Raw genomic sequence first — 23684 nt, forward strand, 5'->3', positions numbered from 1 at the left:
ATCAAACACAAAAATGAAGTCAACCAGAAAATCTCAGACAGAAAATAATGGGCATGACTTCATGCATGCATATCCAAATTTCTGACTGTGTATCCCCAATTTGTGCCTCAACTGGCACAGTTGAATGCAAAATTCACAATCAATTATTCCAATTATTAAAACAATGAATAGAACTTCTAATTGAAGTAAGTTATTTAAATAATTGCGTGACTGTTTTAGAATTGACAATCAACAGAAACATTGTTCTATAAAGTTTAAAGTTTACAAAGCAGCAGATACTTTCTAATATACAAACTTGGATACATCCGTCAATTTGAGCTGAAGGAACAACAATTAGCTTTCTGTTGAAGGAAGTTGGCATCTCTGACATGATCATCACCTGGGCCAGAAAAGGTAACCAGAACAAGAAAGCTTCCTGATGAGTGCACAACACTAGCACCTATCACACAAAAACCCTATGTCAACAACATCACCATCAAATGAGAAACTGGGTCACCACAGGGTTGTCAATCCTCCTGCACTCAGTTAAGCTAGTGCCAAATGAGGGACAACTTGTCAAAGCAAGATCATCAGATGCCATTTGCTCTGCTTGGTTTGTTGAGGTCAAGCCCAGGCCTCAACACATTAAAACGGTTTACACTTCTAAATTTCTTTTGTAATGCCTCCTCCTAGCACATAAAACAGCATCTTTCCTTAGCTTTAGTGTAAGTTGAATAAGGCAGAAAGATCGTGTAAAAGAACAAGGGAACCCATAGCACAAAACGCACAAGTTCCCAGCCCTTTCACACAGTTATTTCTCATCAAGGGGCAGGGGGCTGTAAAAATGGCAACACTGCTTTGTGGCCGGGTGGCCTGCCTCCGTTTTCGGCATTGCTGAAAGGCTTGTTGAATTCCCGACACTGCAACCTTTGGAATCTTCCAGAGAGGTGGCCAGAGTTCAATAACTGTCTGAGTCAGACCACCTGCAGGAAGAGGAAGACCACGTTGGGGGTCAGTTGTGGGGGCCAGAAAATTTTAGTAAGGCAAATGTTAAAGTTAACATTGCAGCAGCCCATCGCAGGTTAGGGGAGGAGTCAGCATTAAGGATTTTGCCAATTTAGAGGGTCAACAGCCTCCTGGCATTGCATGGGCATTGGAGCAGTGGGCAAGGATATTTGGTCTCCAGCCGAGCACCAGAAAAGGTGCAACCAGAAATGGGTGCTCCACCCTCAGAAATCAAGGTCTTTGGAGGTTGAGGGGAACAGGAAGGGTAGGGCATCAGGCCAGAGCAGGAGAACAAGTGGCATGAAGGAGAAAGAGAGCCACCCTGAGCACAGCATCTACAGGAAGAGGCAAAAATTCAGGCCAAGGAATCTGCAAAGGGATATAGGCAGGTTAAGTGAGTGGGCGAAAATTTGGCAGATGGAATATCAAGTGAAAACTGTGAACTTGTTCACTTTGGCAGGAAGGATAGAAAAACAGCATGTTATTTAAATGGAGAAGGGCTGCAGAATGCTGCAGTGCAGAGGAAACTGGGTGACCTGGTGCATTAATCGCAAATATTTAGTTTGCAGGTGCGGCAAATGGAATGTTGTAATTTATTGCAAGGGGAATGGAATATAAAAGTAGGAAACATGGCTGCTACAGCTTTAACTTCAAAGGGGTCAGCACTCTAAACTATGAAAAGGGTGAACATTTGCCTTTTCAAACTTTTCTGGCCTCCATGTGACTGACCCGGTCCTCCCCTGCCCGCAGTTGGTCTGATTCAGACAGCTATTGAATGCTGATCACAGACACCCCCCTGCCCTCCCCACCACCACCCGCAGAAAATTCCAAAGGTTGCAGAGTCGTGACTTCAACAAGCCCTTTGGCGATGCCAGCAACGGAGGCAGAAATGTCCGGCCACAAGGCGGTGCTGCCATTTTTACAGGCCACCCACTTCCAACGATGAGAAATAACCACATGAAAGGGCTGTTTTTTATACAATGGGCTCTCTTGTTCCTTTACTGACTCTTTCTGCCTTATTCAACTTGCACTAAAATGAAGTAAGGAGGAGGTGTTACGAAAGAAATTTAGAAGTGTAAATATTTATAATGCTTTGTGAGGCTTGGGCTTGACCTCACAAAACAAGCAGGGCAAATGGCATCTGATGTTGTCAATGAAATTTTACAAAACTTTAAAAAAAATTTCAAAAATACTTCGACCTAAATTTTCCAGCTATAAAACCAATAGTCCAAATTTGTTTCAATGGCTTGCTGTCAATGTTAACAATTGAAAAACCTTGGTCTTTATCTCTCAAACAATCTCTTCACATATCATGGTCACGTACATCCATAATGTCAGGCAAACATGGAATTCAGGTGACTATACGTGTGGTGTAGCCTGTCGTTCTTTTTCTTTCACATTAATCTGTATCTAATTTAATGATTATATTTCCTCTTAACATTTTTAATTCTGGAAATGTCAAGTGTAAATTGGTACTTGTTGCAAAGCAATTGTTCAGCTGCTGTTTTCAAGGAAACTGCTGTTACTTGCAGCCTTCCACCTATGACATTTGCCATGAACTGCCCCAATTCCACTGGGGTCAAGCCTTTAGTGGTTTTCCTTTTACAAGAATTTTGGAGTAACTAAATTTTATACCGGCAAATTTGCCCTGTCGTGGGCTTGAAGAACCTGGCAAAGTTGGGGATAGGAGCTCTTGATGAACTAAACAGCGGGACCGCACGAAGATGTTTTTCTTCCATATCTCAGGTGGCAACCAGCAAAATGGACAGACTGGCCGGTGCCCAGGAGCTAACATCAGCTGCCAGCGCCACAGCTGGGGGCCCTTGGGGTGATCCCCACTAATGAGGACAAAAAGAGGCCATAATTGGCAGAAGGGAAGGGAGGCACTGTAATTGGCTGGGAGATGGCAAAGGGTTCCCTTGAGGGGCCTGGGGAGGTGGGGGGAAGCACACCTGCTCCTCCTGATCTGCATATGGTGCTGAAGAAGGCACAAGCAAGTTTCCAGCCTTCGTCAGTGGGTCCCTGAGAGGTCCTTGCATATACTCCAATCAGTGCAGCGACCTTCCCTTCTTAAATATGTATTGTGTAAAATCTGAATTATGTTACTCTTACCAAAGTCTTGCTGTCCTGTCTGTTTATGGTGACTATTCTGCCCTCGGAGGAGCCATCTTTGCTTGCTTGCTTGATGCTGACGTTGATAATTTCAGGGAAATCGCAATAAGGCTGTAGATCCTGCCAACAGACACAAACATTATGATGGTGAAACCTTACAGCAGATCAACTAGAAATCAGCTAGCTTTCTTGCATTTCATTCTTCTGTAGTTCTAACATGCCATGGAAGAAAACAAAGGTCTTTTAGATTTTCCAATTAAAGGGAAGAGCATGAGGGAGAAAGGAATGGAATATATGCTGATAAGGATAGATGAAGTCGGGTGGAGGAGGCTCATGTGTGATTTATTCACTGGTATAGACCAGCTGGGTTGGTTTCTGTGCTGTACATTCTAAGCATCTTTGTATCTACAAGAAATCTCAGCTGACCTTAGCTCTATTGCTCCTTTGTGAGCTCCAGCACCGATTCACAATTGCCAGATAAAACTCTCTGAAGGTGTATTATCTGTCTATCGAAAGATAACCTGATATGTCCATTTATATTATGTGAGAAATATGCAACCTTTAAAGAACCTACGCAGCAGTCAGCAATTGTGTTATTCTGTATTGGCAAGTGGCAACTAATGATCTACTGGGATAAGAACATTAGGCACAAGATAAGTTAGCTGCTCAACCTCACGAGCCTGCTCAGACAGTCAATACCATCATGGCTGATCCTCTACCTCAGCTCCACTTTCCTGCCCTATCCCCACAACTCCCATTTCCCTTAGCGTCCAAACATCTATCAATCCATGTCTTGAATATACTCAAAAAATTAGTATCCACAGCCCGCTGGAGTGGAGAATTCCGAAGATTCACAACCATCTGAGGGAAAACATTTCACCTCCATGCAGTCCAAAATGGTCGACCCCCTTGTCCTCAGAACAGGTTCAGGACTCTCCAGCTAGGTGAAGTTTCCAGTCAGCATCTACCCCATCAAGTCCTCTTTGAATTTTACGCATTTCAACACAATCAACTTCTAAACTTCAGAGAATGTCGGTTCATTCTACTCAATGGGGTCTCATAGGTCAACACACTCAATCCAGGAATCATTCCAATGAACCTTAATAGCAACCCCTCCAAGGCATGTATATCCTTCATTAGGTAAGGAGGCCAAAGCTGCACATAGTACTGCAGTTGTGGTCTCACCAAAGCCCTACATAATTGCAGCAAGGCATCTTACTCTTATACGCCAACCCCCTTGCAACAAAGGCTCATATACCATCTTCCTAATTGTTTGCTGTACGTGTGGGTTAACTTTTTATGTTTCGTACACAAGGTTACCCAAATGCCTCTGCATATCAACATTTACTAGTTTCTCAGTTTAAAAAAAAAATCCGCTTTTCTATTCTTCCTACGAAAGTAGGTTACATCATTGATACAGGCTGGGGATTTCCCTGAAGTTGGCGTTTGACCTGCTGACGGCAATAGTGGAATTTCATCCTATATCGTGTGGAACATTGTCAAAAAAAATCAGAGGCACGGGTTTTACACTGGATCGCTGGCAGGGCAGCCTCGGATTCGCCCACCTGCCATGACCTCAGAGCATCAGTAATCCGGGTGCCATATTGAAGGCCACCCCTGCAGAGCCAGCACTCTCCAAGAGATAGAAGCTGCCAAAGCTAAGAAACATGCTGCCCCTAAATTTAGTGATGCCTCCTCAAGTACCTACTAGATGCAGTGGAGGCCAGCTGCGATGTCCTCTATTCCTGTTCTGGGCAAAGACCAGCAAGCAAGCTCACAAATCCAGCATGTGAGGCGGTGGCAGCGCCAACACACTCCAAAAGAGGACATCCACCCAGTGCTGAAAGAGGATGAATGATCTCCTCCATTCTGCCAGGGTAAGTCACTCTTCTCAACACACTCAACTTTCACACTCTCAAGCCCATCACACATCCACAGGGATCTCACTCACTACCAGCTCAAGGCACATCACCACTCCTCACTCACTCACACACACCTTCATCTGCCCTGTGGATCGTCTCCTCATCCCATCCATGGCACCAATCAACACTCACACATGCCAGGCATCTTTCTCATCCAGCCTGGCAGGTATCCTGCTTACACTCTCTCCATCTGTCTTCATGTAAGACAAGCTGGCACACAAAAGGGAGCAGTCTCAGACGGGTGAAGGAATGCCCAGCCTCAAAGTCCTGACAGACTTTGAAAATAGAGCAATTCAGCTGGCCGTTGAGGATGCAGACCATTCAGGTGCTGACGGAGAGGTTGGTAACGCTCACCCAAGTGAGGGTCCAGCACTGCAACATCCATCAGACAACCATACTGTGAGTGATGTGTCCTGTTTCACAGGCCACTGCTACGCACTAATTATCTCTCCTTTATTTTGCAGGCACATGTGGGAAGCCGCTGAGGGGGTCCACGAGCCAGGTTCTCAACTCCAGCCCCGTGGACACCACAGAAGAGGAATTTGCAGGTACCAACATTGAATAGCCGTCACAGCTTCCACCAATGCAGAGACACACTTTGGTGGGACCTAGTTCTAGAGTAGGCTCAGGGTCACAATCTGATGAGCACATCACACTGTCTGATCCACAGAAGGCAGACGCAGGAACTTCCCAGGTTTCTGGCACTCGGAGGACTGCTGGAGGCCAGAAATCTGCTGAATCTGAGTCAGATGACGAGCCTCTGGACTTGGTCATACCTCAGTTGCTACAGCTGCAAAGACAAGCTCGGGAACATCAGGAATATCAGGAAGGGGTGTCTACTGCGCTCCTCTGATTGCATGACACCAGGGAGGATTCTGCCCACCATAAGACCGAGGTCATAGGGCCAGCATGCCAATGCACCGAGGTCAACATTGGTAGGGTGGCGGCCGCTGTGGAGGCCTTGGGGCAGGACTTAAGTCCTGCATTGCTACAGGAGCTGCACTCCACAATTAAGGCACTTGCTGGCATCTAGTGTCAACGCGAGAGGGTGGCAGGATATCTCAAGCTCATGCCAGCTGTCCCTTCCTCTCAAGCAGTCAGCCAGGAGCCCTTGGGCACCCATAGGGTGGAGGATCAACAGGTACACGCCCCAGGGCCATCCACCCAGGTGACTCCGCGAGTGACCATCCCATCCAAATCCCCTCCTCCTGTGGCCCAAGCATCTCTAGCTCCAGAGGCTGAGGAGGGTGGCACTGCCACACTGCAGGACCCCAAAAGCAGGCCGGGGGCCTCCAGGTCTCGGCATTCCAGAGGACGTCCGCCAAGGTCATCACAGACAACAGGGCGTAGCAGTCAGCAGGCTGCCTCCAACTCTGCTGTTGATGTTGGGGATGCACCAAAACACAGCAGCAAGGTTAGAAAGGTCAAGATGATGTAGTTGCACAACATGGACATGGCTGTTACTCACTTGTACGTAATATTGACCATTGTAAATACTCTCCCAAGAATGTCTCTTTGTCTATGGTTCCTTGTTATGATGAGCAGTGTTCATGTCAATCAGATGTGAAACCTTGGTTCCTGCATAAAATGAAGGCAAGTATCACCGTCCATGGTCTCTCCCCTGTGCAATTTGTAACCTTCTGAGCACAGTGATTGTCCGGCTTCAAAGTCACTATCCAGATCAGTGATGCGTGCACCTCGATATAGCTTGTGTTTGCTGCAAGACCCAGCCGTCACTGGGCCCCGTGATGTTCTCTGTGTGCTCTCAGCACCTTACAGGTGGGTCTGCCCCCCATCTCGTCACCATTCCTGACACGTGAAGGTGTGGCGCTGAAGGGAACAGGTGATGAAGCCTGCCAAAGGATCAAGTGCTGCTAAAGTCCATGTACCCACTGTACCTCAGCAGCGTCTCACGGGGTGTATGTGCTCTGCCCTCAGCTGGACAAGTGTCAGACACACCCAAGGTGCAATGTGAAGATCTCAGGAGTGTCCTCACTGCATTTCATCATCCTCCTCCTGGAACCTTGTGGCAATGAAGGCCTCACGAGCATATCTGCCTCATCTGACCAGTGCAATGGCCTCATCGCCTGCATCTTCCCCTTCCAGGACCTCATCACCCTCTCCCCTTCAACTTCCTCCTCATTGGAGGAGACGTGCAGCTCTTGCATTTCCTCATCATCCAGCTCCTCACCCCTTCGCATTGCCAGGTTGCATAGCTTGCAGCAAGCCACGATGATGTGTGACACCCTCTGGGGAGTGTACTGGAGTACTCTGCAGATCTATCGAGCATTCAGGATCCCTATGGTGTGCTCCACCAAACTCCAGATGGCAGCATTATTCTCGTTGTACCTTCTCTCAGCAGCAGTCTGAGGCCACTGCACAGGCTTCATCAGCCACGTCCTTTGCAGGTAGCCCTCGTCCCCAAGGAGCCAACCCTTCAGCTTGTGTTGTCTCTAGAAGATGTCAGGGATCTGAGAACTGCTGAGGATGTATGAGTCATGGACGCTTCCGGGGTATCTTGCACAAACCTGCAGATCTGTTTGCTATGGTCGCAGACCAGCTGAACATTGAGAGAGAGGAAACCTTTGTGGTTCACATACTGGGCTGCTTGTTGCCAGGGAGATTTAAGAGTCACGTGAGTGCAGTCAAGGGCACCCTGCACCTGTGGGCATCTGGGAAATCTCAGCAAATTACAGCGCTCTTTCTTCCTGGCTCGCCTGATCCCTGTCGAAATTGACAAAGGTGCGTGCCTCGGCAAAAATGGTGTCCATGACTTCCTGGATACATTTGTGGGTGGAGGCTTGTGAAAGTGACCAGTTCCCTTGACATGCACAGTCGTCAGCAACACTGGTTCGCAATCATCGGCAGGTAGTTCATGTGCCATCTATAGAACCTGGATTTAGTGAGGCGCCTACGAACGATGGGTCTCTGGGGTTCATCCTCTGCATGCGGAAGAGGCCTTGCTGTCCCAATGTCTTGAGGGTTCTACTCCTCCATTTGGCGAGCCAGGCACCTCCGTTGCATTCTTCTCCATCTTCTCTCCTGCCTATAAGCAATAATGCAGACAGCGAGATCACTGGGGTCCTTGGTCCTGATGGGCTCCTCACTTCAGTGTCAAATGGAGAGATGAGGGTCAGCAATTGTCTCTTAAGGACCACTCTTGGTCAAGTCATCACATGTGGCTGCCTATCAAGGCCCCATCACGCATGCTGGAGAGTCCGGGCCACCACATGGATACCTAGAGTTTGGTGAGCATGATGGTTCACCATGCCCCCACCCAGCACCGCTCCATATCACATGATTGAGTGGTGACAGCTTCAGCCACTCGACTGCATCCTGAACTCTCATCTCAGGTGTAGGCATTGTCCAAACCTGCACTCCAAGGCTTTGCGGTTTGCTTGGACCATGAGGGTGAATTTTCAATATTTTGTTATGATTTGGCAAGTGGTAATTGCCGAGCTGACCAAATCCAAAAGGGGAACTTGGTCAAGCTATCACATCGATTTGCAATTTGTATTCTTATTACAAGAAGGTATATGTACTGGTCAGAAGTAAGGATTCCACTACCACTTTTGGAGATTTTAAATATCAAATTAAAACATTTATTAACAAAAGAAAACTTAATCACACAAGGTTACGGTTACACAGTTAAATTTAGTCTTACAACATTTCCCAAAAGATTTCTACTTAGCCAGGCTCACAAATAAACACCCTTTTCCAGGCAACAGTCCCTACAGATTCGTAATCCATAAAACATCCAGTAACATTACTGCAAGGCACCCTACGTTAGTATAGGAGAGGTATCTCACAGGGCTTCTTTCTCCTTCTCACTTATGTTACGACTGGGATGGGAGGAGTGCGTGAATTATCAAGCCCTGCTACTCCGCAGGCTGTACCATTAATTTAAATGTTTAATTTTCCCACTGAAATGGCCAATTGTGTACCTATACTTCTAGTACCCAGAAGAAAAGAGACTCTGAGCGGTCTTTCAAAAACTTAGAATGATTAATTTATTTTAAAACGAAACTTCTTTTAACAAGCTGCAAGTACTGGTTAACACACAATTGTAATCAGGAAGTATAATGAGGAAGTCTATCTCCTCCTAAAGAATTCCCCCAGCACACACACAGACAAACAAAGGACAAGCAGATAGAGTCTCTCTGCAGAGATGGGTTTTGAAGGATGGGCATTAGAACAAAGGATAAAGTCCACAAGGTCTCAATGCTGTTGACCTGGAAGACGGGCCACTGGTCCGGTGGATGCCTGGAAATTCTCACCAACTGATCTCAGTTTTGCAGTTCCAAATGCAAATGGTTAGGCTCAAATGAGTGTTCTCTGGTTACAGGTTGAAAGGTACACAATTTTAGGTAAGGTAGAGAGAGAGAGAGAGAGAGAGAGAGAGAGCCAGTCAAGATAGCCTTCCCTCCTCAGCCTGTTTGCCAACACAAATTGTCACCAAACAGTCCCATCCCAATTGGGTGTGAAAAATCTTGGCCATAGATTGCAAATCACTGAGGCCTAGGCACTGAGCCTTGCATTAGTTACAACCTGCAACCACAAAAATGTTATGTTTATTTCTTTACTCTCTGTTTTCTGTCTGTTAGTCAATCCTCAACCCAAACTAATATATTATTCCCCAATCCCAAAAACCCTAATCTTGTGGAATATAGTCACTTTGAGGGCAATTAGGAATGGGCAACAAACATTGGCCTAGCCAGCGATGCCCACATCCCATGAATGTAAGGCACAATACAATTAAATCAACTGCAAATCTTTGTGCATGTTATTGCAGCTAACCCCTTCCTCAAAAAGCAAACAGTGGGTGGAGTTTTTCATTTTTGAAGCTAAGTGCCGTGATGGGGTGGGTTCTGTGACACATTTCCCGCTGGTTGGCATGGCGGGGAATCACGTCTGACTCAGCACTCGGAAGCTCATTAATTATGCAGAGGTGAGTATCTCTCCGAATCACGTGACAGGTCGGGAACTAATTTTTCCACCCCACCATTACCTAATGGCGTCAAAGCTCCGTGTACCATATTTAAACGCCATCCCAGTGCGCGCATTTCACTCCCTCCAGCCCAGCTGCCTCCAGAGACTCTCAGAGACAGCCGTAAACCAGAAGGCGGCAGTTGCACCCTGCTTCTGCCATGACACCTTCCAGGCCTCGACCAGAGGAGTAGGGCAGTGTGGGGACGTCCTTTACCTCAGGGGTGGCTCGAAGAAGCACACCAGCCTCACCTCTCCTGCCATAGCAGAGCAGATAAGCATGGCTGGCCATCGGACCCGGAACGCAGTCCAGTACAGGTAGAAGGTGAATGATCTCTTCCGTTCTGCCAGGGTAAATCAACCTTTAACATCAATCTCTCATCATGGCATCATGTACTCAAAGGGCTACTCTCTTCAGGGATCTCACACAACCATTAGCCGGGGACACATATCACCACTACTTGACTCATGGTTGCTTTCACATCACCACCATCTCATCTATCACACTGCTCACACTCCATCCTTAGCCCTTTCTGGGGAGGGCTCACCACACACACAGGGACATGCATGTTTCCCAACTTCTGCTCCATCCCTTCTCATCACATGCTTTTCTTTTGTCTGCATGCAATCAAAGCTGGCCCACAACAGAAGGGAAAGATCCCAGGCCAGGGGAGGGACGGCCGACATTATACCCCTCACCAAATTTGAGGAGGATGCCGCCAAGCTGGCTGGGGAGGACAAGAATCACTCCTGTGGGAAAGGGGAGATCAACTTATCCCAGCAACCTAGTATGGAGGACACCTCCATAAGTTCATTACGTCCTGACATTCACAGTGAGTGACATGCACTCAAATGTTATGTCTGGTCATGAACTAAAACTATCTTCTCTTTGTTATTGGCATCAGCAGATCTTGCACACGCAGAGCCCAACATAAGTCCCAGCCCTTAGAGCATCTTGGAGGAGGAATCTGAGGAGGCCACCGAAGACCCACCGTCTATCTCCATATCCCTTAATGCTATCAGTATTCAGAAAACTATCTATTTCTGTCTTGAACATGTTCAATGATTGAGTTTCCTCAGTCCTCTGGGGTAGAGAATTCCAAAGATTCACTACCCTCTGAGTGAAGAAATTCCTCCTCATCAGAGTCTTAAATAGCCTTCTTCTTATTCTGAGGCCGTGTTCCCTGGTTCTAGACTCACCAGCCAGGGGAAACATCTTATCTACTTCTACCCTGTCACACCCTGTAAGAATTTTGTATGTTTCAATGAAATCACCTCTCATTCTTTGAAACTCCAGAAAATAGAGGCCCAGTTTCCTCAGCCGCTCCTCATAAAACAATCCGACCATCCCAGAGATTAGTCTGGTCAACCTCTATTGCACTCCCTCTATGGCAAGTATACCCTTCCTTAGATAAGGAGACCAAAACTGTACAGAATACTTCAGGTGCGGTCTCACCAAGGTTTGGACACGGTTCATGTGAAATTTGGGTATGGATATGGAGGTACGTAACTAGATACAATGAGTTCCATTCGCCATGCCCTGAGCACTAAATCTATCAAAGGTTAGCGTAATTGCTCACCCCCTCCACAGCAACGTGCTGCAGTAATCTTGTGAGGTCACTTTTATAGGGAGTTAAAACAAGACTGAATGCTAAACAGTATTAGCAATGCAGTCATGCTACTGCAGGGAGAAAATTAGCCCAAAGCACCCAAACATCTGGCTTCTCTCCAAACAGGAGATTTCCTGATGGGTTTATCCAGCACCATACTGAGATGGAATTGCAGAATGGTGGAATGCAAGTTCATAGCAGCAACTCTCCGCGCAAATGAACTTATGATATTTGCACCTAATAGGAAATGGTGCCAAATGGGATACCATGCTGTGTCCCAAGGGGTGTAGGGAAATAAAACATCAACTTTGGTTGTTGCCTCACATCCCTCGTGGTCAGTTACAGAAGAGCACTGGCAGGGGCTTGGATGTCAGTTTAAAAGAAAGAAATCAAAACAATTTTAAAAGATATACATACGTTAAGTCTGTGCGTGTTAAGATTAGTCAATCAACATGTTTTTGTGAGGGGGATGTTGTTTGGAAAATCCAACATTCTCTGGAACATTCACATCACGATCTTGGTACTCATCTCCAGTTAATTACTCAGACATTACGCATTCACTAAATGTCATCCCTCTGAGTGAGGTTAACTATCTGACTTTCTGCAAAGTGTCAGGAAAACTTACAGGGCACTCCAGTGTAGGTGGCAGAGGACTCACAATATTAGTTCTACAGTTGTTAGCTCGCTCCTCAGTGCAGCCAAGCCCAGGCAGGGTAGCAGGATCTAGCAAGCAGAATGACTGCTCTTTCACCCAGCCAGTCAATCGATTAAATGAACTGCACAATAGTCCCAACCTGTCTCTTGCGCAATTTTCATTACGTTTAATTTATAAATCAGTCACAGTTAGTTTCTCTCGAGCTGCAGTAGCTTTCTGGTAAAAAGTTAAAATGTCAGCAAATGTCAGTGCTTCACTTTTTCAACCTCGTTAAGTTATTTCAAATCTTAATTTTTATTAAAACCCTTCATAGCTTTGCCACACTCAAATTCTGCAACCACCTCCATCTCTATATCTTTTCCCTAAACATTCTGTTCCTCATATTATGGTCTCTTGTGTGCTGCCCAGGCCACACACTCAAGAATTTCCAGCCTAAAATTCTCTGCTTGTCTCTCTCTCCCTTTTCAAATTTCCTTCAGATCCATCTCCTTGACACACGTTTTGTTCTTAATTGCTCTTTTCCTGGCTTGCAGTCCATTTCCTGGGATATCTGTTCATGTTAAAAAAAATGTTTCCTTTACTGAATAGCAATAGAAAAGATATTTAAACAGCGACCATGGGCATGTACAAAGAGAATGAAGTAGGACAGTAAATATATTATTGCCACTAGAAGTAATGTTAGCAGCAAATTTCATTTTAGCTCTTGCTGTGTGATAACACGCAGGGTTATTTTGAACGGTTAAATAAGATGCTGGGCAGATAATTCATCCTGTGGTTCCTGCTGGTGCTATAAAAAGGCAGGTCTGATGGAAGTGCTTTCTACTCAAAGTACACCCCCTGTTCTTTGGAAGAAAATAATGGATGCCTTGTAAACACCTTTACTGTTTTAGTGAACAGATCAATCTCCCTCAGACATGGAGATTCTGTTTTTGTCCAGGTAATTCTGTTTTTGTTTTGGATTTCCAGCATCCGCAGTAGTTTTTTGTTTTTATCGATGGAGATCCCTCTGTTGGGTCCCCTTCCATTGAAACGTGCTCAAATCAAACAGGACGACAGGATTTTCCATTTTAGGTCAGGTCCCAGACGTCAGAGTCAAATGCGAGTCCTGACCTTACCCCTCACTCTCATTGATTGTAGTTGGGTTGGCCAATTAGTAGCCAGAGGACAGTCTTGCCACCCAGTTAAGGACCGCAATGAAGGAACAGTTAAGGAAGAGAGAGGGCACCTCCATCTTGAAGCACCTAGTCAACACATTTAAAATATTTGAAATGAAGAATAGCCCCATTGTGGAGGGGAAATCACAACAAATTTTTTAAACCAGATGCCAGAAAGTGTACAAGGACAGTTAGGACGGAGTTGCCCTCAGTATTTTCCTTAGCCTCTCTCATCACCATGGAGAAGTGCCTATCCTCTACTCATGACGTACCCACTGCTGCATATTTTAAATGCACCACATGAAGGGTGGTGGCTGCAAAGCCATATTCCATTACTCAAATCCACCATTCCCTCTCTAACCTCCTGAACGGCTTCAACCAACAGACTTCAGAAACAGAATCTCTGGGTACTCGTCAGTCTTCTGGTCTGAACATCAACTTCAACAACTTTGAATTTAACTACCTCCCTTTTGTCCTGCTGAATTCTCCCCTTCACAATATATTGACTTCACTTCCCATTTGGAACCATCACGATTCACTCTTTGTGCTCGACTGAGTTGACCTTTGCGCAATATTCAGTAGTGTTCACTTATTTGCATCTTAAAAAAAAAAATCATTCACAGGCTATTAAACCAACTGGGTGTGGCTTTGTGAAAGTAATTGATATATCAGAACTCTTGACGTGCACAAGCGGATCCCCTGTCCTTTGTTTCAGTAATTTCGCCTCCGATGAAGATTCACATTACAGCATTCACCTTTTACTTTGGTTTTGCAGCATTGCTGATACAGGTATCACTGTTCTTGTATCCCCGTTATAATTGTACAGGAAGTCCCTGTTTTAAATTGCCTCATTGAGCATCTTTTTGCTTTAGTGCCATAGATATAATTGCACTGGTGTGCACATTTAGCATCAGGACTTTCACGTTAGCGTCGTATCGCGCCAGGGCTGATGCAGAATGCGTGATCCAATACGCACCATTTTGGAGCAGCATTCCCTGTTTCCCGAGACTCTCTCTCCTGCCGGTCAAGACTCTCTCCCGCTCCCCGAGACTCCTGCTGGCTGAAACTCTCTTCCGCTCCCTGACTCTTACCATCTCTCTTGTTGACTCTCCCCACTCACTGCTTCCCTCACCAACCCTTCCGCCCGCAGCTTGCTCTTGCCTCTTCGCTCACTTCCTCCCTAACACTAACCCTGTCAGAATCCTCACTCGCAGTGAGGGTTTGAAAGAGGAAGCAGTGAGTGAGGAAGTCAGGCAGGGAAGCAGCAAGTGGGGCAGGGAAATGGCAATTGAGAGAAAGAGTCGGTCTGCAGGAAAGTAGGCAAGCACAAGGTAAATCATAGAACTATGGAAAAGTTATGTTGCAGAAATAGGCTAATCAGCCCATCGTGTCTGTACCAGCCAAAAAAGGAGAAAAAAGAAACTAGCCGCTCATTTTTAATCCCACTTTCCAGCGCCTGGTCTGTAGCCTTGCAGGTAATAGCACTTCAGGTACAGATCTAGGTATCTTTTAAATGAATTGAGTATTTCAGCCTCAACCAACAATTTAGGCAGTGAATTCCAGACGCCCACCACCTCTGGGAGAAAACGCTTTTCCCCAGGTCCCCTCTAATCCTTCTACCAATCAGCTCCCTGGTAATTGACCCCTCAGCTAGGGAAACAGGTCTTTCCTGTCTATCTTATCTAGGCCCCTTGTAATTTTGTACACCTCAATTAGGTCACCCCTCAGTCTCCTCTGTTCGAAGGAAAACAACTCTAGCCTTTCCAATCTTTCCTCATAGCTGCAATTTTCCAGCCCATTCTTGTAAATCTCCTCTGTACTTTCTTGTAAACATTCTTGTAAATCTCCTCTGTACTTTCTCCGGAGCAATTACGTCCTTCCTGTAACGTGGTGACCAAAACTGTACACAAAATTCCAGCTGTGACTTAACCAGCGTTTTATACAGTTCCATCATTACATCCCTGCTTTTGTATTCAATACCTTGTCCAATAAAGGGAAGCATTCCATTTGTTTTCTTTACCACCTTATTCACCTGTTCTGCCACCTTCAGGACCTGTGGACATGCACGTCACGGTCTGTCACTTCCTCAACCCCTCTGAATATCCTCCCACTTATTGAGTGGTCCTTTGCTTTGTTTCCCCAAATGCATTACCTCACACTTTTCCTGATTGAATTCCATTTGCCACTTTTACACCCACTCAATCAAACCATTGATATCGTCCTGGAGACAACAGCTATTCTCGTCACTAACAACTACGCGGCTAATTTTTGTGTCATCTGCAAATTTCCCAATCATGTCTCTCACATTTAAGTTCAAACCGTTAATATACACAACAAACAAATAGGGGGCCCAACACTGAGCCCTGTGGACATCCACTGGAAAAGCTTTCCATTCGCAAAAACATCCATCGGCCATTACACTTTGTTTCTTGTCACTCAGCCAATTTTGGATCCAACTCACCACCTTCCCATGTATTGCATAGGATCTCACTTTTCTGACCAGTCTGCCATGTGGAACCTTGTCAAATGCCTCACCAAAATCCATGTAGGCAACATCCACTGCACTACCCTCTTCAATCCTCTTTATTTCCTCAAAAAAGTCTATTACGTTAGTAAGACACAATCTTCCCCTAACAAAACCATGCTGATTATCCCTGATCAATCCCTGCATTTCTAAGTGACAGTTTATTCTGTGTCTCAGAATTGATTCCAATAATTTGCCCACCACCGAAGTCAGACTTACAGGCCTATCATTTTCTGGCCTATCCCTCGCGCCCTTTTTAAATATTGGTACAACGTTCGCAAACCTCCAATCCTCTGATACCTTGCCTGTACATAGTAAGGATTGGAAAATGGCCCCCAGAGCATCCGCTATTCTCTCCCTGGCTTCCTTCAAGAGCCTGGGACACAATCCATCCGGCCCTGGTGAGTTATCCACCTTCAAGGATGCCAGTCCCTCCAGTACTTCCTCTCTCATTATGCTTATTGTATCTAATATTTCACACTGCTCTTCCTTAACTAGAATGTCTGCATCATCCCTCTCCTTAGTGAAGAGAGGCAAAGTACTCATTGGGAACCCTGCTCACATCTTCAGCATCAACACAGAAGTTACTATGTACATCTCTGATAGGCCCTGCCCTTTCCTTAGTTATTCTCTTGTTCTTAATGTACTGGGTAAAATATATTTGGGTTTTCTTTGATTTTACCTGCCAATATTTTTTCGTATCCTCTCTTTGCTTTCCTAATTTCCTTTTTTACTTCACCCCTGTACTTTCTATGCTCCTCTAGGTTTTCTGCTGTATTGAGCTTTTTGTGACTATCATAAGCTTTCTTTTTCTGCTTTATCTTACCCTGTATGCTTCTGGATAACCAGGGGGCTCTAGATTTGGCAGCACCACCCTTTTTCTTTGTGGGGACTCCAACTATTACTGCCCTATTGTTTTTACATTCAGAAATTTGCCTATATATTTGCACTCCTAAATTCCTTTCGCTATTTGGGGGTCCACAGTATACTTTGAGCAACGTGGCTACCCCTTTTTTATTTCTGAACTCAACCCATATGACCTCATTTGATGTTTCATTTAGTATATCAAGTCTCCTCACAGCTGTAATTGTTTCTTAATGCTACACCCCCACCCGTTTTATTCCCCCACCCTCTATCCTGCCTGAAAACTCAATATCCAGGGATATTGAGCTGCCATTTTTGCCGCTCTTTAAGCCAAGTATCCGTTATAGCAATGATACCATGCTATCATGTGCCTATCTGTGCCCTCAGCTCATTGGCATTATTTGCTATACTCCTTGCATTTACATATATACCCTTTAACGCTGCCAAATTCCTGTGCTGTGTACTTTTTAACCTATACTTCTTCTGTCTTTCAGCGTCACTCATTAATTCTCCATCTCTCGTTCCCTGCTCTGAATCTGTCCTCAGGTTCCCAGCTCCCTGCCAGTCTTGTGTCAACAACCCCGCAACCCCCTCTCCCAACAGCACGAGCAAATCCTCCCATGAGGATATTCATCCCAGTCCTGCTCAGGTGTAGACCATCCGGCTTGTACAGGTCCCACCTTCCCCAGAATCAGTCCCAATGCCTCAGGAATCTGATATCCTCCCTCCTACACCACATTTCCAGCCACGTGTTCAATCGCTCAATTCTCCTATTTCTATGCTCACTTGCACATGGGACTGGGAGTAATCCTGATATTACTGCTTTAGAGGTCCTGCTTTTCAATCTCTTTCCTAGCTCCCTGAAATCTGCTTCCAGGACCTAATCCCCTTTCCTATCCATTGGTACCAACATGGACCATGAATTCTGGCTAATCACCCTTCCCTAGAAGAATGTCCTGTAGCCGTTCTGTAACATTCTTAACCCGGCCATTATGGAGACAACATACCATCCTGGAGTCACGTCAACAGCCACAGAAATGCCTGTCTGTTCGCCTAATGAATTAATCTCCTATTGCTACTGCTCTTCCCATCTTCTTCCCCCCTTCCTACACAGCAGAGCTGTCTGTGGTGCTACAAACCTGGCTCTGGCTGCACCCCTCCGAGGAACCAACGACCTTGCCAGTATCCAAAACAGAAAACCAATTGGCGAGCGAGACCCAGGGGGTTCCTGTACTATCTGTCTAGTTCTCTTTGACTGCCTGGTGGTCACCCATCCCCTGTCTACCTCTAGGCTCCTAAGCTGCGGTGCGACCACCTCTCTGAATGCGCTTTCCACGTAGCTCTCAGCCTCATGGGTGCACCACAGTGACTCCAGCCCCACTCAAGCTCCAAAATCTGGAGCTCAGGGTTCTGCAGCTGGTGAGATTTCCTGCACATGTGGTCATCTAGGACAGCGGTAGCGTCCAGGACTTCCCGCGTATTGCAGGACACACATTCCACAAGGCCAAGCTGTTCTGCCACGGATTCAATTTACTTCCCTCATATTAACTTTATTTACTTTGGTTTACTTAAACTGCTTTATTTTACCTGGCCTTGACTTTAACTTTGCTTCCCTATTGCTTGGATTTCTTACTTAAATCTAAGTAGCTCCAATTTTAAAAAAGAATGCGTTTTTCTAAATTTTCAGATGCTTGAAGATGCTTCCTCACAGCAGTTTCTCACCAACTGATGAACTTGTGTTTCTCCTGTGATGTCACTCTTGGATGTTTTCAAGACTCAGCCCTCTCATGCAGCTTTTCAATTCCTGGGTCTCCTGCAGGCTGAGAAAGAGAAAGAGAAAGACAAAGAGAAAGAAAAAGAAAAAAGAGAACGACAAAGACAAAGAAAAAGAAAAAAGAAATGGAAAAGAGAATGAGAGTACCGCCCCCCCCCCCACCCCAACCCCGCCCCGCCGCCACCCACCTTCCCAAACTCCCTTCTCACCAAATTCCCAGTAATTCCGCTCTGTACCAGGGCACTCTGTGGTAGGGCATTTAATCTCTCTTATTTATATCACAGAGATTTAGATGAATCCGGCAGTTACAGGACCAGATTAGGCAAGTTACTTCATTTGCTGCTCTCGCTTGCTCTCTAGCAGGGGGCTTGATTAGCCCTGCCCAAGCCTCTAAGAAACTTAAAACTTAAAAACAGTAAATTTTTAATGTAAGGGGTATAGCATTAAGGAGTTAGCATATTTCTTTTATATTTTTAAATTTATCGTATTCTAAAATGTATTTCGTTCACAAATATAGAAATTTAGGAATGTACAGTGTTTCAATTTAGAGTATAATGTTTTAAATTTTTTTTGGATGAGAAAGGTCCTACAGAACATAACTACAGTTTTTACGTTGGTTGCAATGGGAAAATCTGATTCACCTAAAGTTGTTTCACTTAAAGTTTCTTTTTATTGGTTTCTATACCCACTCTCTTGAATCAGTTCAACTTTTCCCCTTCAAAGTATAAGTGGAGTTTTACCTAGAGTATGAGCATCATCTCACTCAATAGAATTGTTTAAATCAGGCTTCAGCAGGACTGGCAATACAAACATACAAATTAGAAGCAGGAGTAGGCCTTTGACCTTCTAGCCTACTCCACCAGTTAACAAGATCATGGCTGACCTGATTGTGGCCTCAGCTCCACATTGCCACCTACCCCGCCCCTAATAACCTTTGACTCCCTTGTTAGTCAAAAATTTATCTACCTCTGCCTTAAAAATATTCAATGATCCTGCTTTCACTGCTCTCTAGGGAAGAGAGTTCCAAAGCCACTCAACCCTCTAAGAGAAAAAAATTCTCCCCATCTCCATCTTAAATGGCCGACCCCTTATTTTTAAACACTAGTTCAATCCACATGTTCTTGATCTACAACATGGGACGTGAAGGTACCAAATGTCATCTTTGAATGGTCACCTTCAAGTAACCCTTTTTAACCTCAGCAGATTATAAGCCAGTAACTAAAGGAGTCACTCTTTTACTTTAGGAGGATCTATTAGGCCAAGGCTTATTCAATTGATTGGCCATTTTAAATGCATTCTTACATTTATTACTGTGAAGCCCACAAAAATAGAAAAAGTTGAATATCTACTTAGCAGGAGACACTGGAGTAATAAATTCGAAACTTAATAACACTAAACTGACATTTTTTCACAGAGCAAAACCATAAGTTTCAAATGAGTTTGCTATCCCTCAAAGGAGTAAAACATTCTTTGGACAGGGAAATTATGAAGGAGAGAGGTATTTAAAGTGGCTTCCAGAATATACTGAAGAAAGTGTAACACTCTCATTTAGTCACTTAAAACGTAGCTTGATGTAGTTTTGCCATGTTGAAATAGCCTGAGTGCCAGAAACAGCATCAGCTATTTCTATACTTCCACCACCGTGCTTTCTCTTCATATTAATTCAAATCTGGATTCTTTGTATTGCACATTTTTCTCCAGTGCGTACCAAATTACATCCAACTGATGTTTCATTCAGGTATGCAAAAATAAAAGGTTTTCTGGTATTTCAATAACCAGAACTGAACATACGGCACTCAAAGTGTGGTTTCATCTGAGCATTGTATGAATTCCAATCCACTGTTCTTGGATACATAGCTCAAAATTCGACTGACTTTCTTGATTGTTGCTCTGCATTGATTGGACGCATTGAGCATCGAGTCTCAGGCTCAATTTCAACTTCATTCTTAGCTTTTACAACAGCACTGATGACTTTTTGTAGTTGTTCACTTTTAATTTCATTGCACAGACTTTTACAAGTCACTGTTAAATTTAATATGCCATTGCTTTGTCCACTTACAAATTCTGTTCAATTAATTTTGTAATTGAGCTACTTCCTCCGATTCCACTGTCCTTCTAGTTTAGTACCATCTTTCAGCTTAACTAATAGTCTTTTGTTGGGCTTTTGTGAAACGTATGTGCAACATGTCACAGGGCTTACCACAATCTGCTCAAATTTCACTTCAAAGAGTTTGGCCCAACTTAATTCATGAACTAATGAACGATACTCTTTAATCGCATCTAGTAGTGGATAAATTATTTGAGTTGCCCAGCAAGAACATCAAGATGCCTGAGAATGGCATTATGACTTTCAAAATTATGGCAACAATGCATTTTGGACAAGTACGTTATTGAAATAAACAAACAAAGCATAATCCTTCAAGAGCTTTTTAAGTTCATTAAGTTAAGGGCTTCATTATAAGTTTAAAGTAATTGCTTCCGCCAAAAAGTCCATGCCTGTCTGTGATGGTTGGAATAGAAAAAAGTGTCATTAAATATCAAAGCCCAAATTAAGTTATTTTTCCTTCAGCAATTGCTTTTTACATTTACAGACTCTTAATTGTTTGGATTGTTTGATAAGGGATAACATAATATACTTGGAGTAAGTAATTTGTTAAAAACTAGTCTTGAATCAGTCGCAGCATATCTGGGAAAAAAACGTCAGCTGAATATAAATCAGAATGCATTGGAAGATAACCAAAAACTGCAAGGGACGTCATCCTTGTTTGCCACATCATGAGAAGTTGAGTAGAAGATGTTTCTGCTGAACCAGGACAGGAAAACTAGAGGATCCGATTGTAAGATGAAGAAACCACAAACCATGGAAGCTTAAAGGGACGCGCACAGTCTTCATGAAGCATTCAACCTTTTTCTTATCTCTCGAGTGCACATTTGAAAATAACATTGTGATGGAAGCAAAGCGCTACTTTTCTCCTTCACAAACAGCAAGACACTTGCCAAAAATGTTTTCATAAATATCACCTGCCTCTGAAAGCTACTTCAGCCCATAAGCAGGCAATCTAAGGGATATAGACCACCAGCTCGTAAAATAATAGGCAGATGCAAATACAGCCTTCTAAAAAGATAAACTACGATATTTCTGATTCAACAGACACACATAGGTTCAGGGGGAAATGATCTGTACAGCCTTGGAACATGGACCTAACTGACAGACTATACTAAATGGATTACATAATTACATCATCCCTTCCATTTAATATTCAAGCTTCTTGTAAATGCCTACTTAAAATACTGGTCTATTTGAGCATCGTCTTCTGCATGTATTGCAATTGGAACAAAACAATTTGTGATTCAAGGGATTCACCAACGATCGTCAATCTAAATTCAAACCTGAATTTTTAGTCAGGCATGTTTGCAAATATGGGCGTTAACGCAGCTTTTTTTAAAAAATGCATTATTTCATGGGATGCGAGCATTGCTGGCAAGGCCAGCATTTTTTGCCCATCCCGAATTTCCCTTGAACTGAGTGGCTCGTGGGCCATTTCGGAGGGCGGTTAAGAGCCAACCACAATGCTGTGGGTCTGGAGTCACATGTCGGCCAGACCAGGAAAGGATGGTGGATTTCCTCCTCTAAAGGACATTAGTGAACCGGATAGGTTTTTTTTTTAATGACAATTGATGATAGTTTCATTGTCACCATTACTGAGAATAACTTTCGTTTCCAGATTTTACTAATTGGTTTTAAATGCCACTATTGCTGCGGTGGGGATTTACCCCCGTGACCTTTGCTGATAAACCTGGGCGTCTGGATTACTACTCGAGTGACATTACCACTAGACCAACATCTCTCCCGTCTCTGTTGATGCTATGCAAGGCATTTGACATAGCTGTCCAGTTTAATTCAGACCTGAAGCATTTTCAGCCACCTCTCAAATAGATATCAAAGGGTATTTTAAAAGGTTCTTCATGAACTAGTGAACCAGACTGACAATTCAATTCATGCATTTATTAGTGACTCGTTTATAGTATCAAGTAGGTAACTGAGTTGCACAGAGAATCCTGCTGTTATACAGACATCCTCTTTACTTATATTTAGTCTATAACTTCAAACACGACTAGCGAAAATCATATGACTAAAAGTATAAAACTGCCTTTAGAAAGGATCTACTTCATAATGGCCTCCGATCTGCACAATTGAAAAAATAACAGAGTTTAGCTCGTAACTACCAACCTGAATATCATGCTATCAAATGTTTATTGATTTAGATTCACTATTAATTTACAAAAACTAAAGGTGTATTCAAATTATCCAGTAAGGTAACAGGAAACAAAAACATGAGCTTGTCTTAGCATTGTTGGCAAAAGAGAAAAAATTATTTGGGAGCAATAATTGACTATTAATTAAAACAAGGAATACATTTTAAAACCAAGTATCCAGGCAACATGAGGCCAGCATCAACGCTAACAATGTGCTGGGAGGCACCTTGAGCATATCTGAATTTATAGTGAAATTCTATTTTGATTCCAAGGGAACACGCTGGTGATGTCACGTATAGATTTTGCCTTGGTACTGATGGTAGAACTGTCAGCATTTGCTGCCATTACTCCACTGCAAACTGCCAGCAACCTTGTGAGGCTGCACAGGTGCAGAATAGCATAGAAATCCAAGAGTTGCTGTCTGTGATTCTACACTTCTCCAGAGGGTACACTGTTGAGGCAACTCCAGACTGCAGTCAATGGGAAATCTCTTGAAATAATGGGAATTTCCACTCTTACACTGTTAGACTTGTAAAAATATTGAAAAGCTCCACTTTGATGTAACTGAGTTTTGAACCTGTATACTATCTTCAAAATTACTGCTAAACAACCTCATTAGCTCTGAGAAGCTAATTCTATATTTGCAAAATGTCAAATTTCTCCATGATGATAAAAAATCATAATTTTTTAAAATATGATTCTAAAAATATTTTTATTTTCACTTTTGTCATAATCAAGTTACAATCATTTATTTTGCTCCATGAAAACTTAAAATTGAAGAATATTAAGTATTTTAATCATCTAGTTTGCTGTGTGTGAATAATTTAATTTGATTAATCGGC

The 23684-nt window shown here is 43.9% G+C and overlaps 1 protein-coding gene across 8 annotated transcripts in view; it reads right to left on the bottom strand.

The window, feature by feature from the left end:
- Positions 1–2435: 2435 nt before the first annotated feature.
- The window catches only part of LOC144674097 (tyrosine-protein kinase JAK2-like), a 230731-nt gene continuing 209482 nt past the window's right edge, over positions 2436–23684 (bottom strand). For all 8 annotated transcript variants that reach the window (XM_078535606.1, XM_078535607.1, XM_078535608.1 and 5 more), the window contains one exon: positions 2436–3216. In XM_078535606.1, the coding sequence (XP_078391732.1) occupies positions 3082–3216 (135 nt within the window). In that variant the 3' untranslated portion in view covers positions 2436–3081. The remainder of the gene's footprint in view (positions 3217–23684) is intronic.

The sequence above is a fragment of the Cetorhinus maximus genome, unplaced genomic scaffold (genome assembly GCF_964194155.1).
Source record: "Cetorhinus maximus unplaced genomic scaffold, sCetMax3.hap1.1 HAP1_SCAFFOLD_553, whole genome shotgun sequence".
NCBI lineage: Eukaryota > Metazoa > Chordata > Chondrichthyes > Lamniformes > Cetorhinidae > Cetorhinus > Cetorhinus maximus.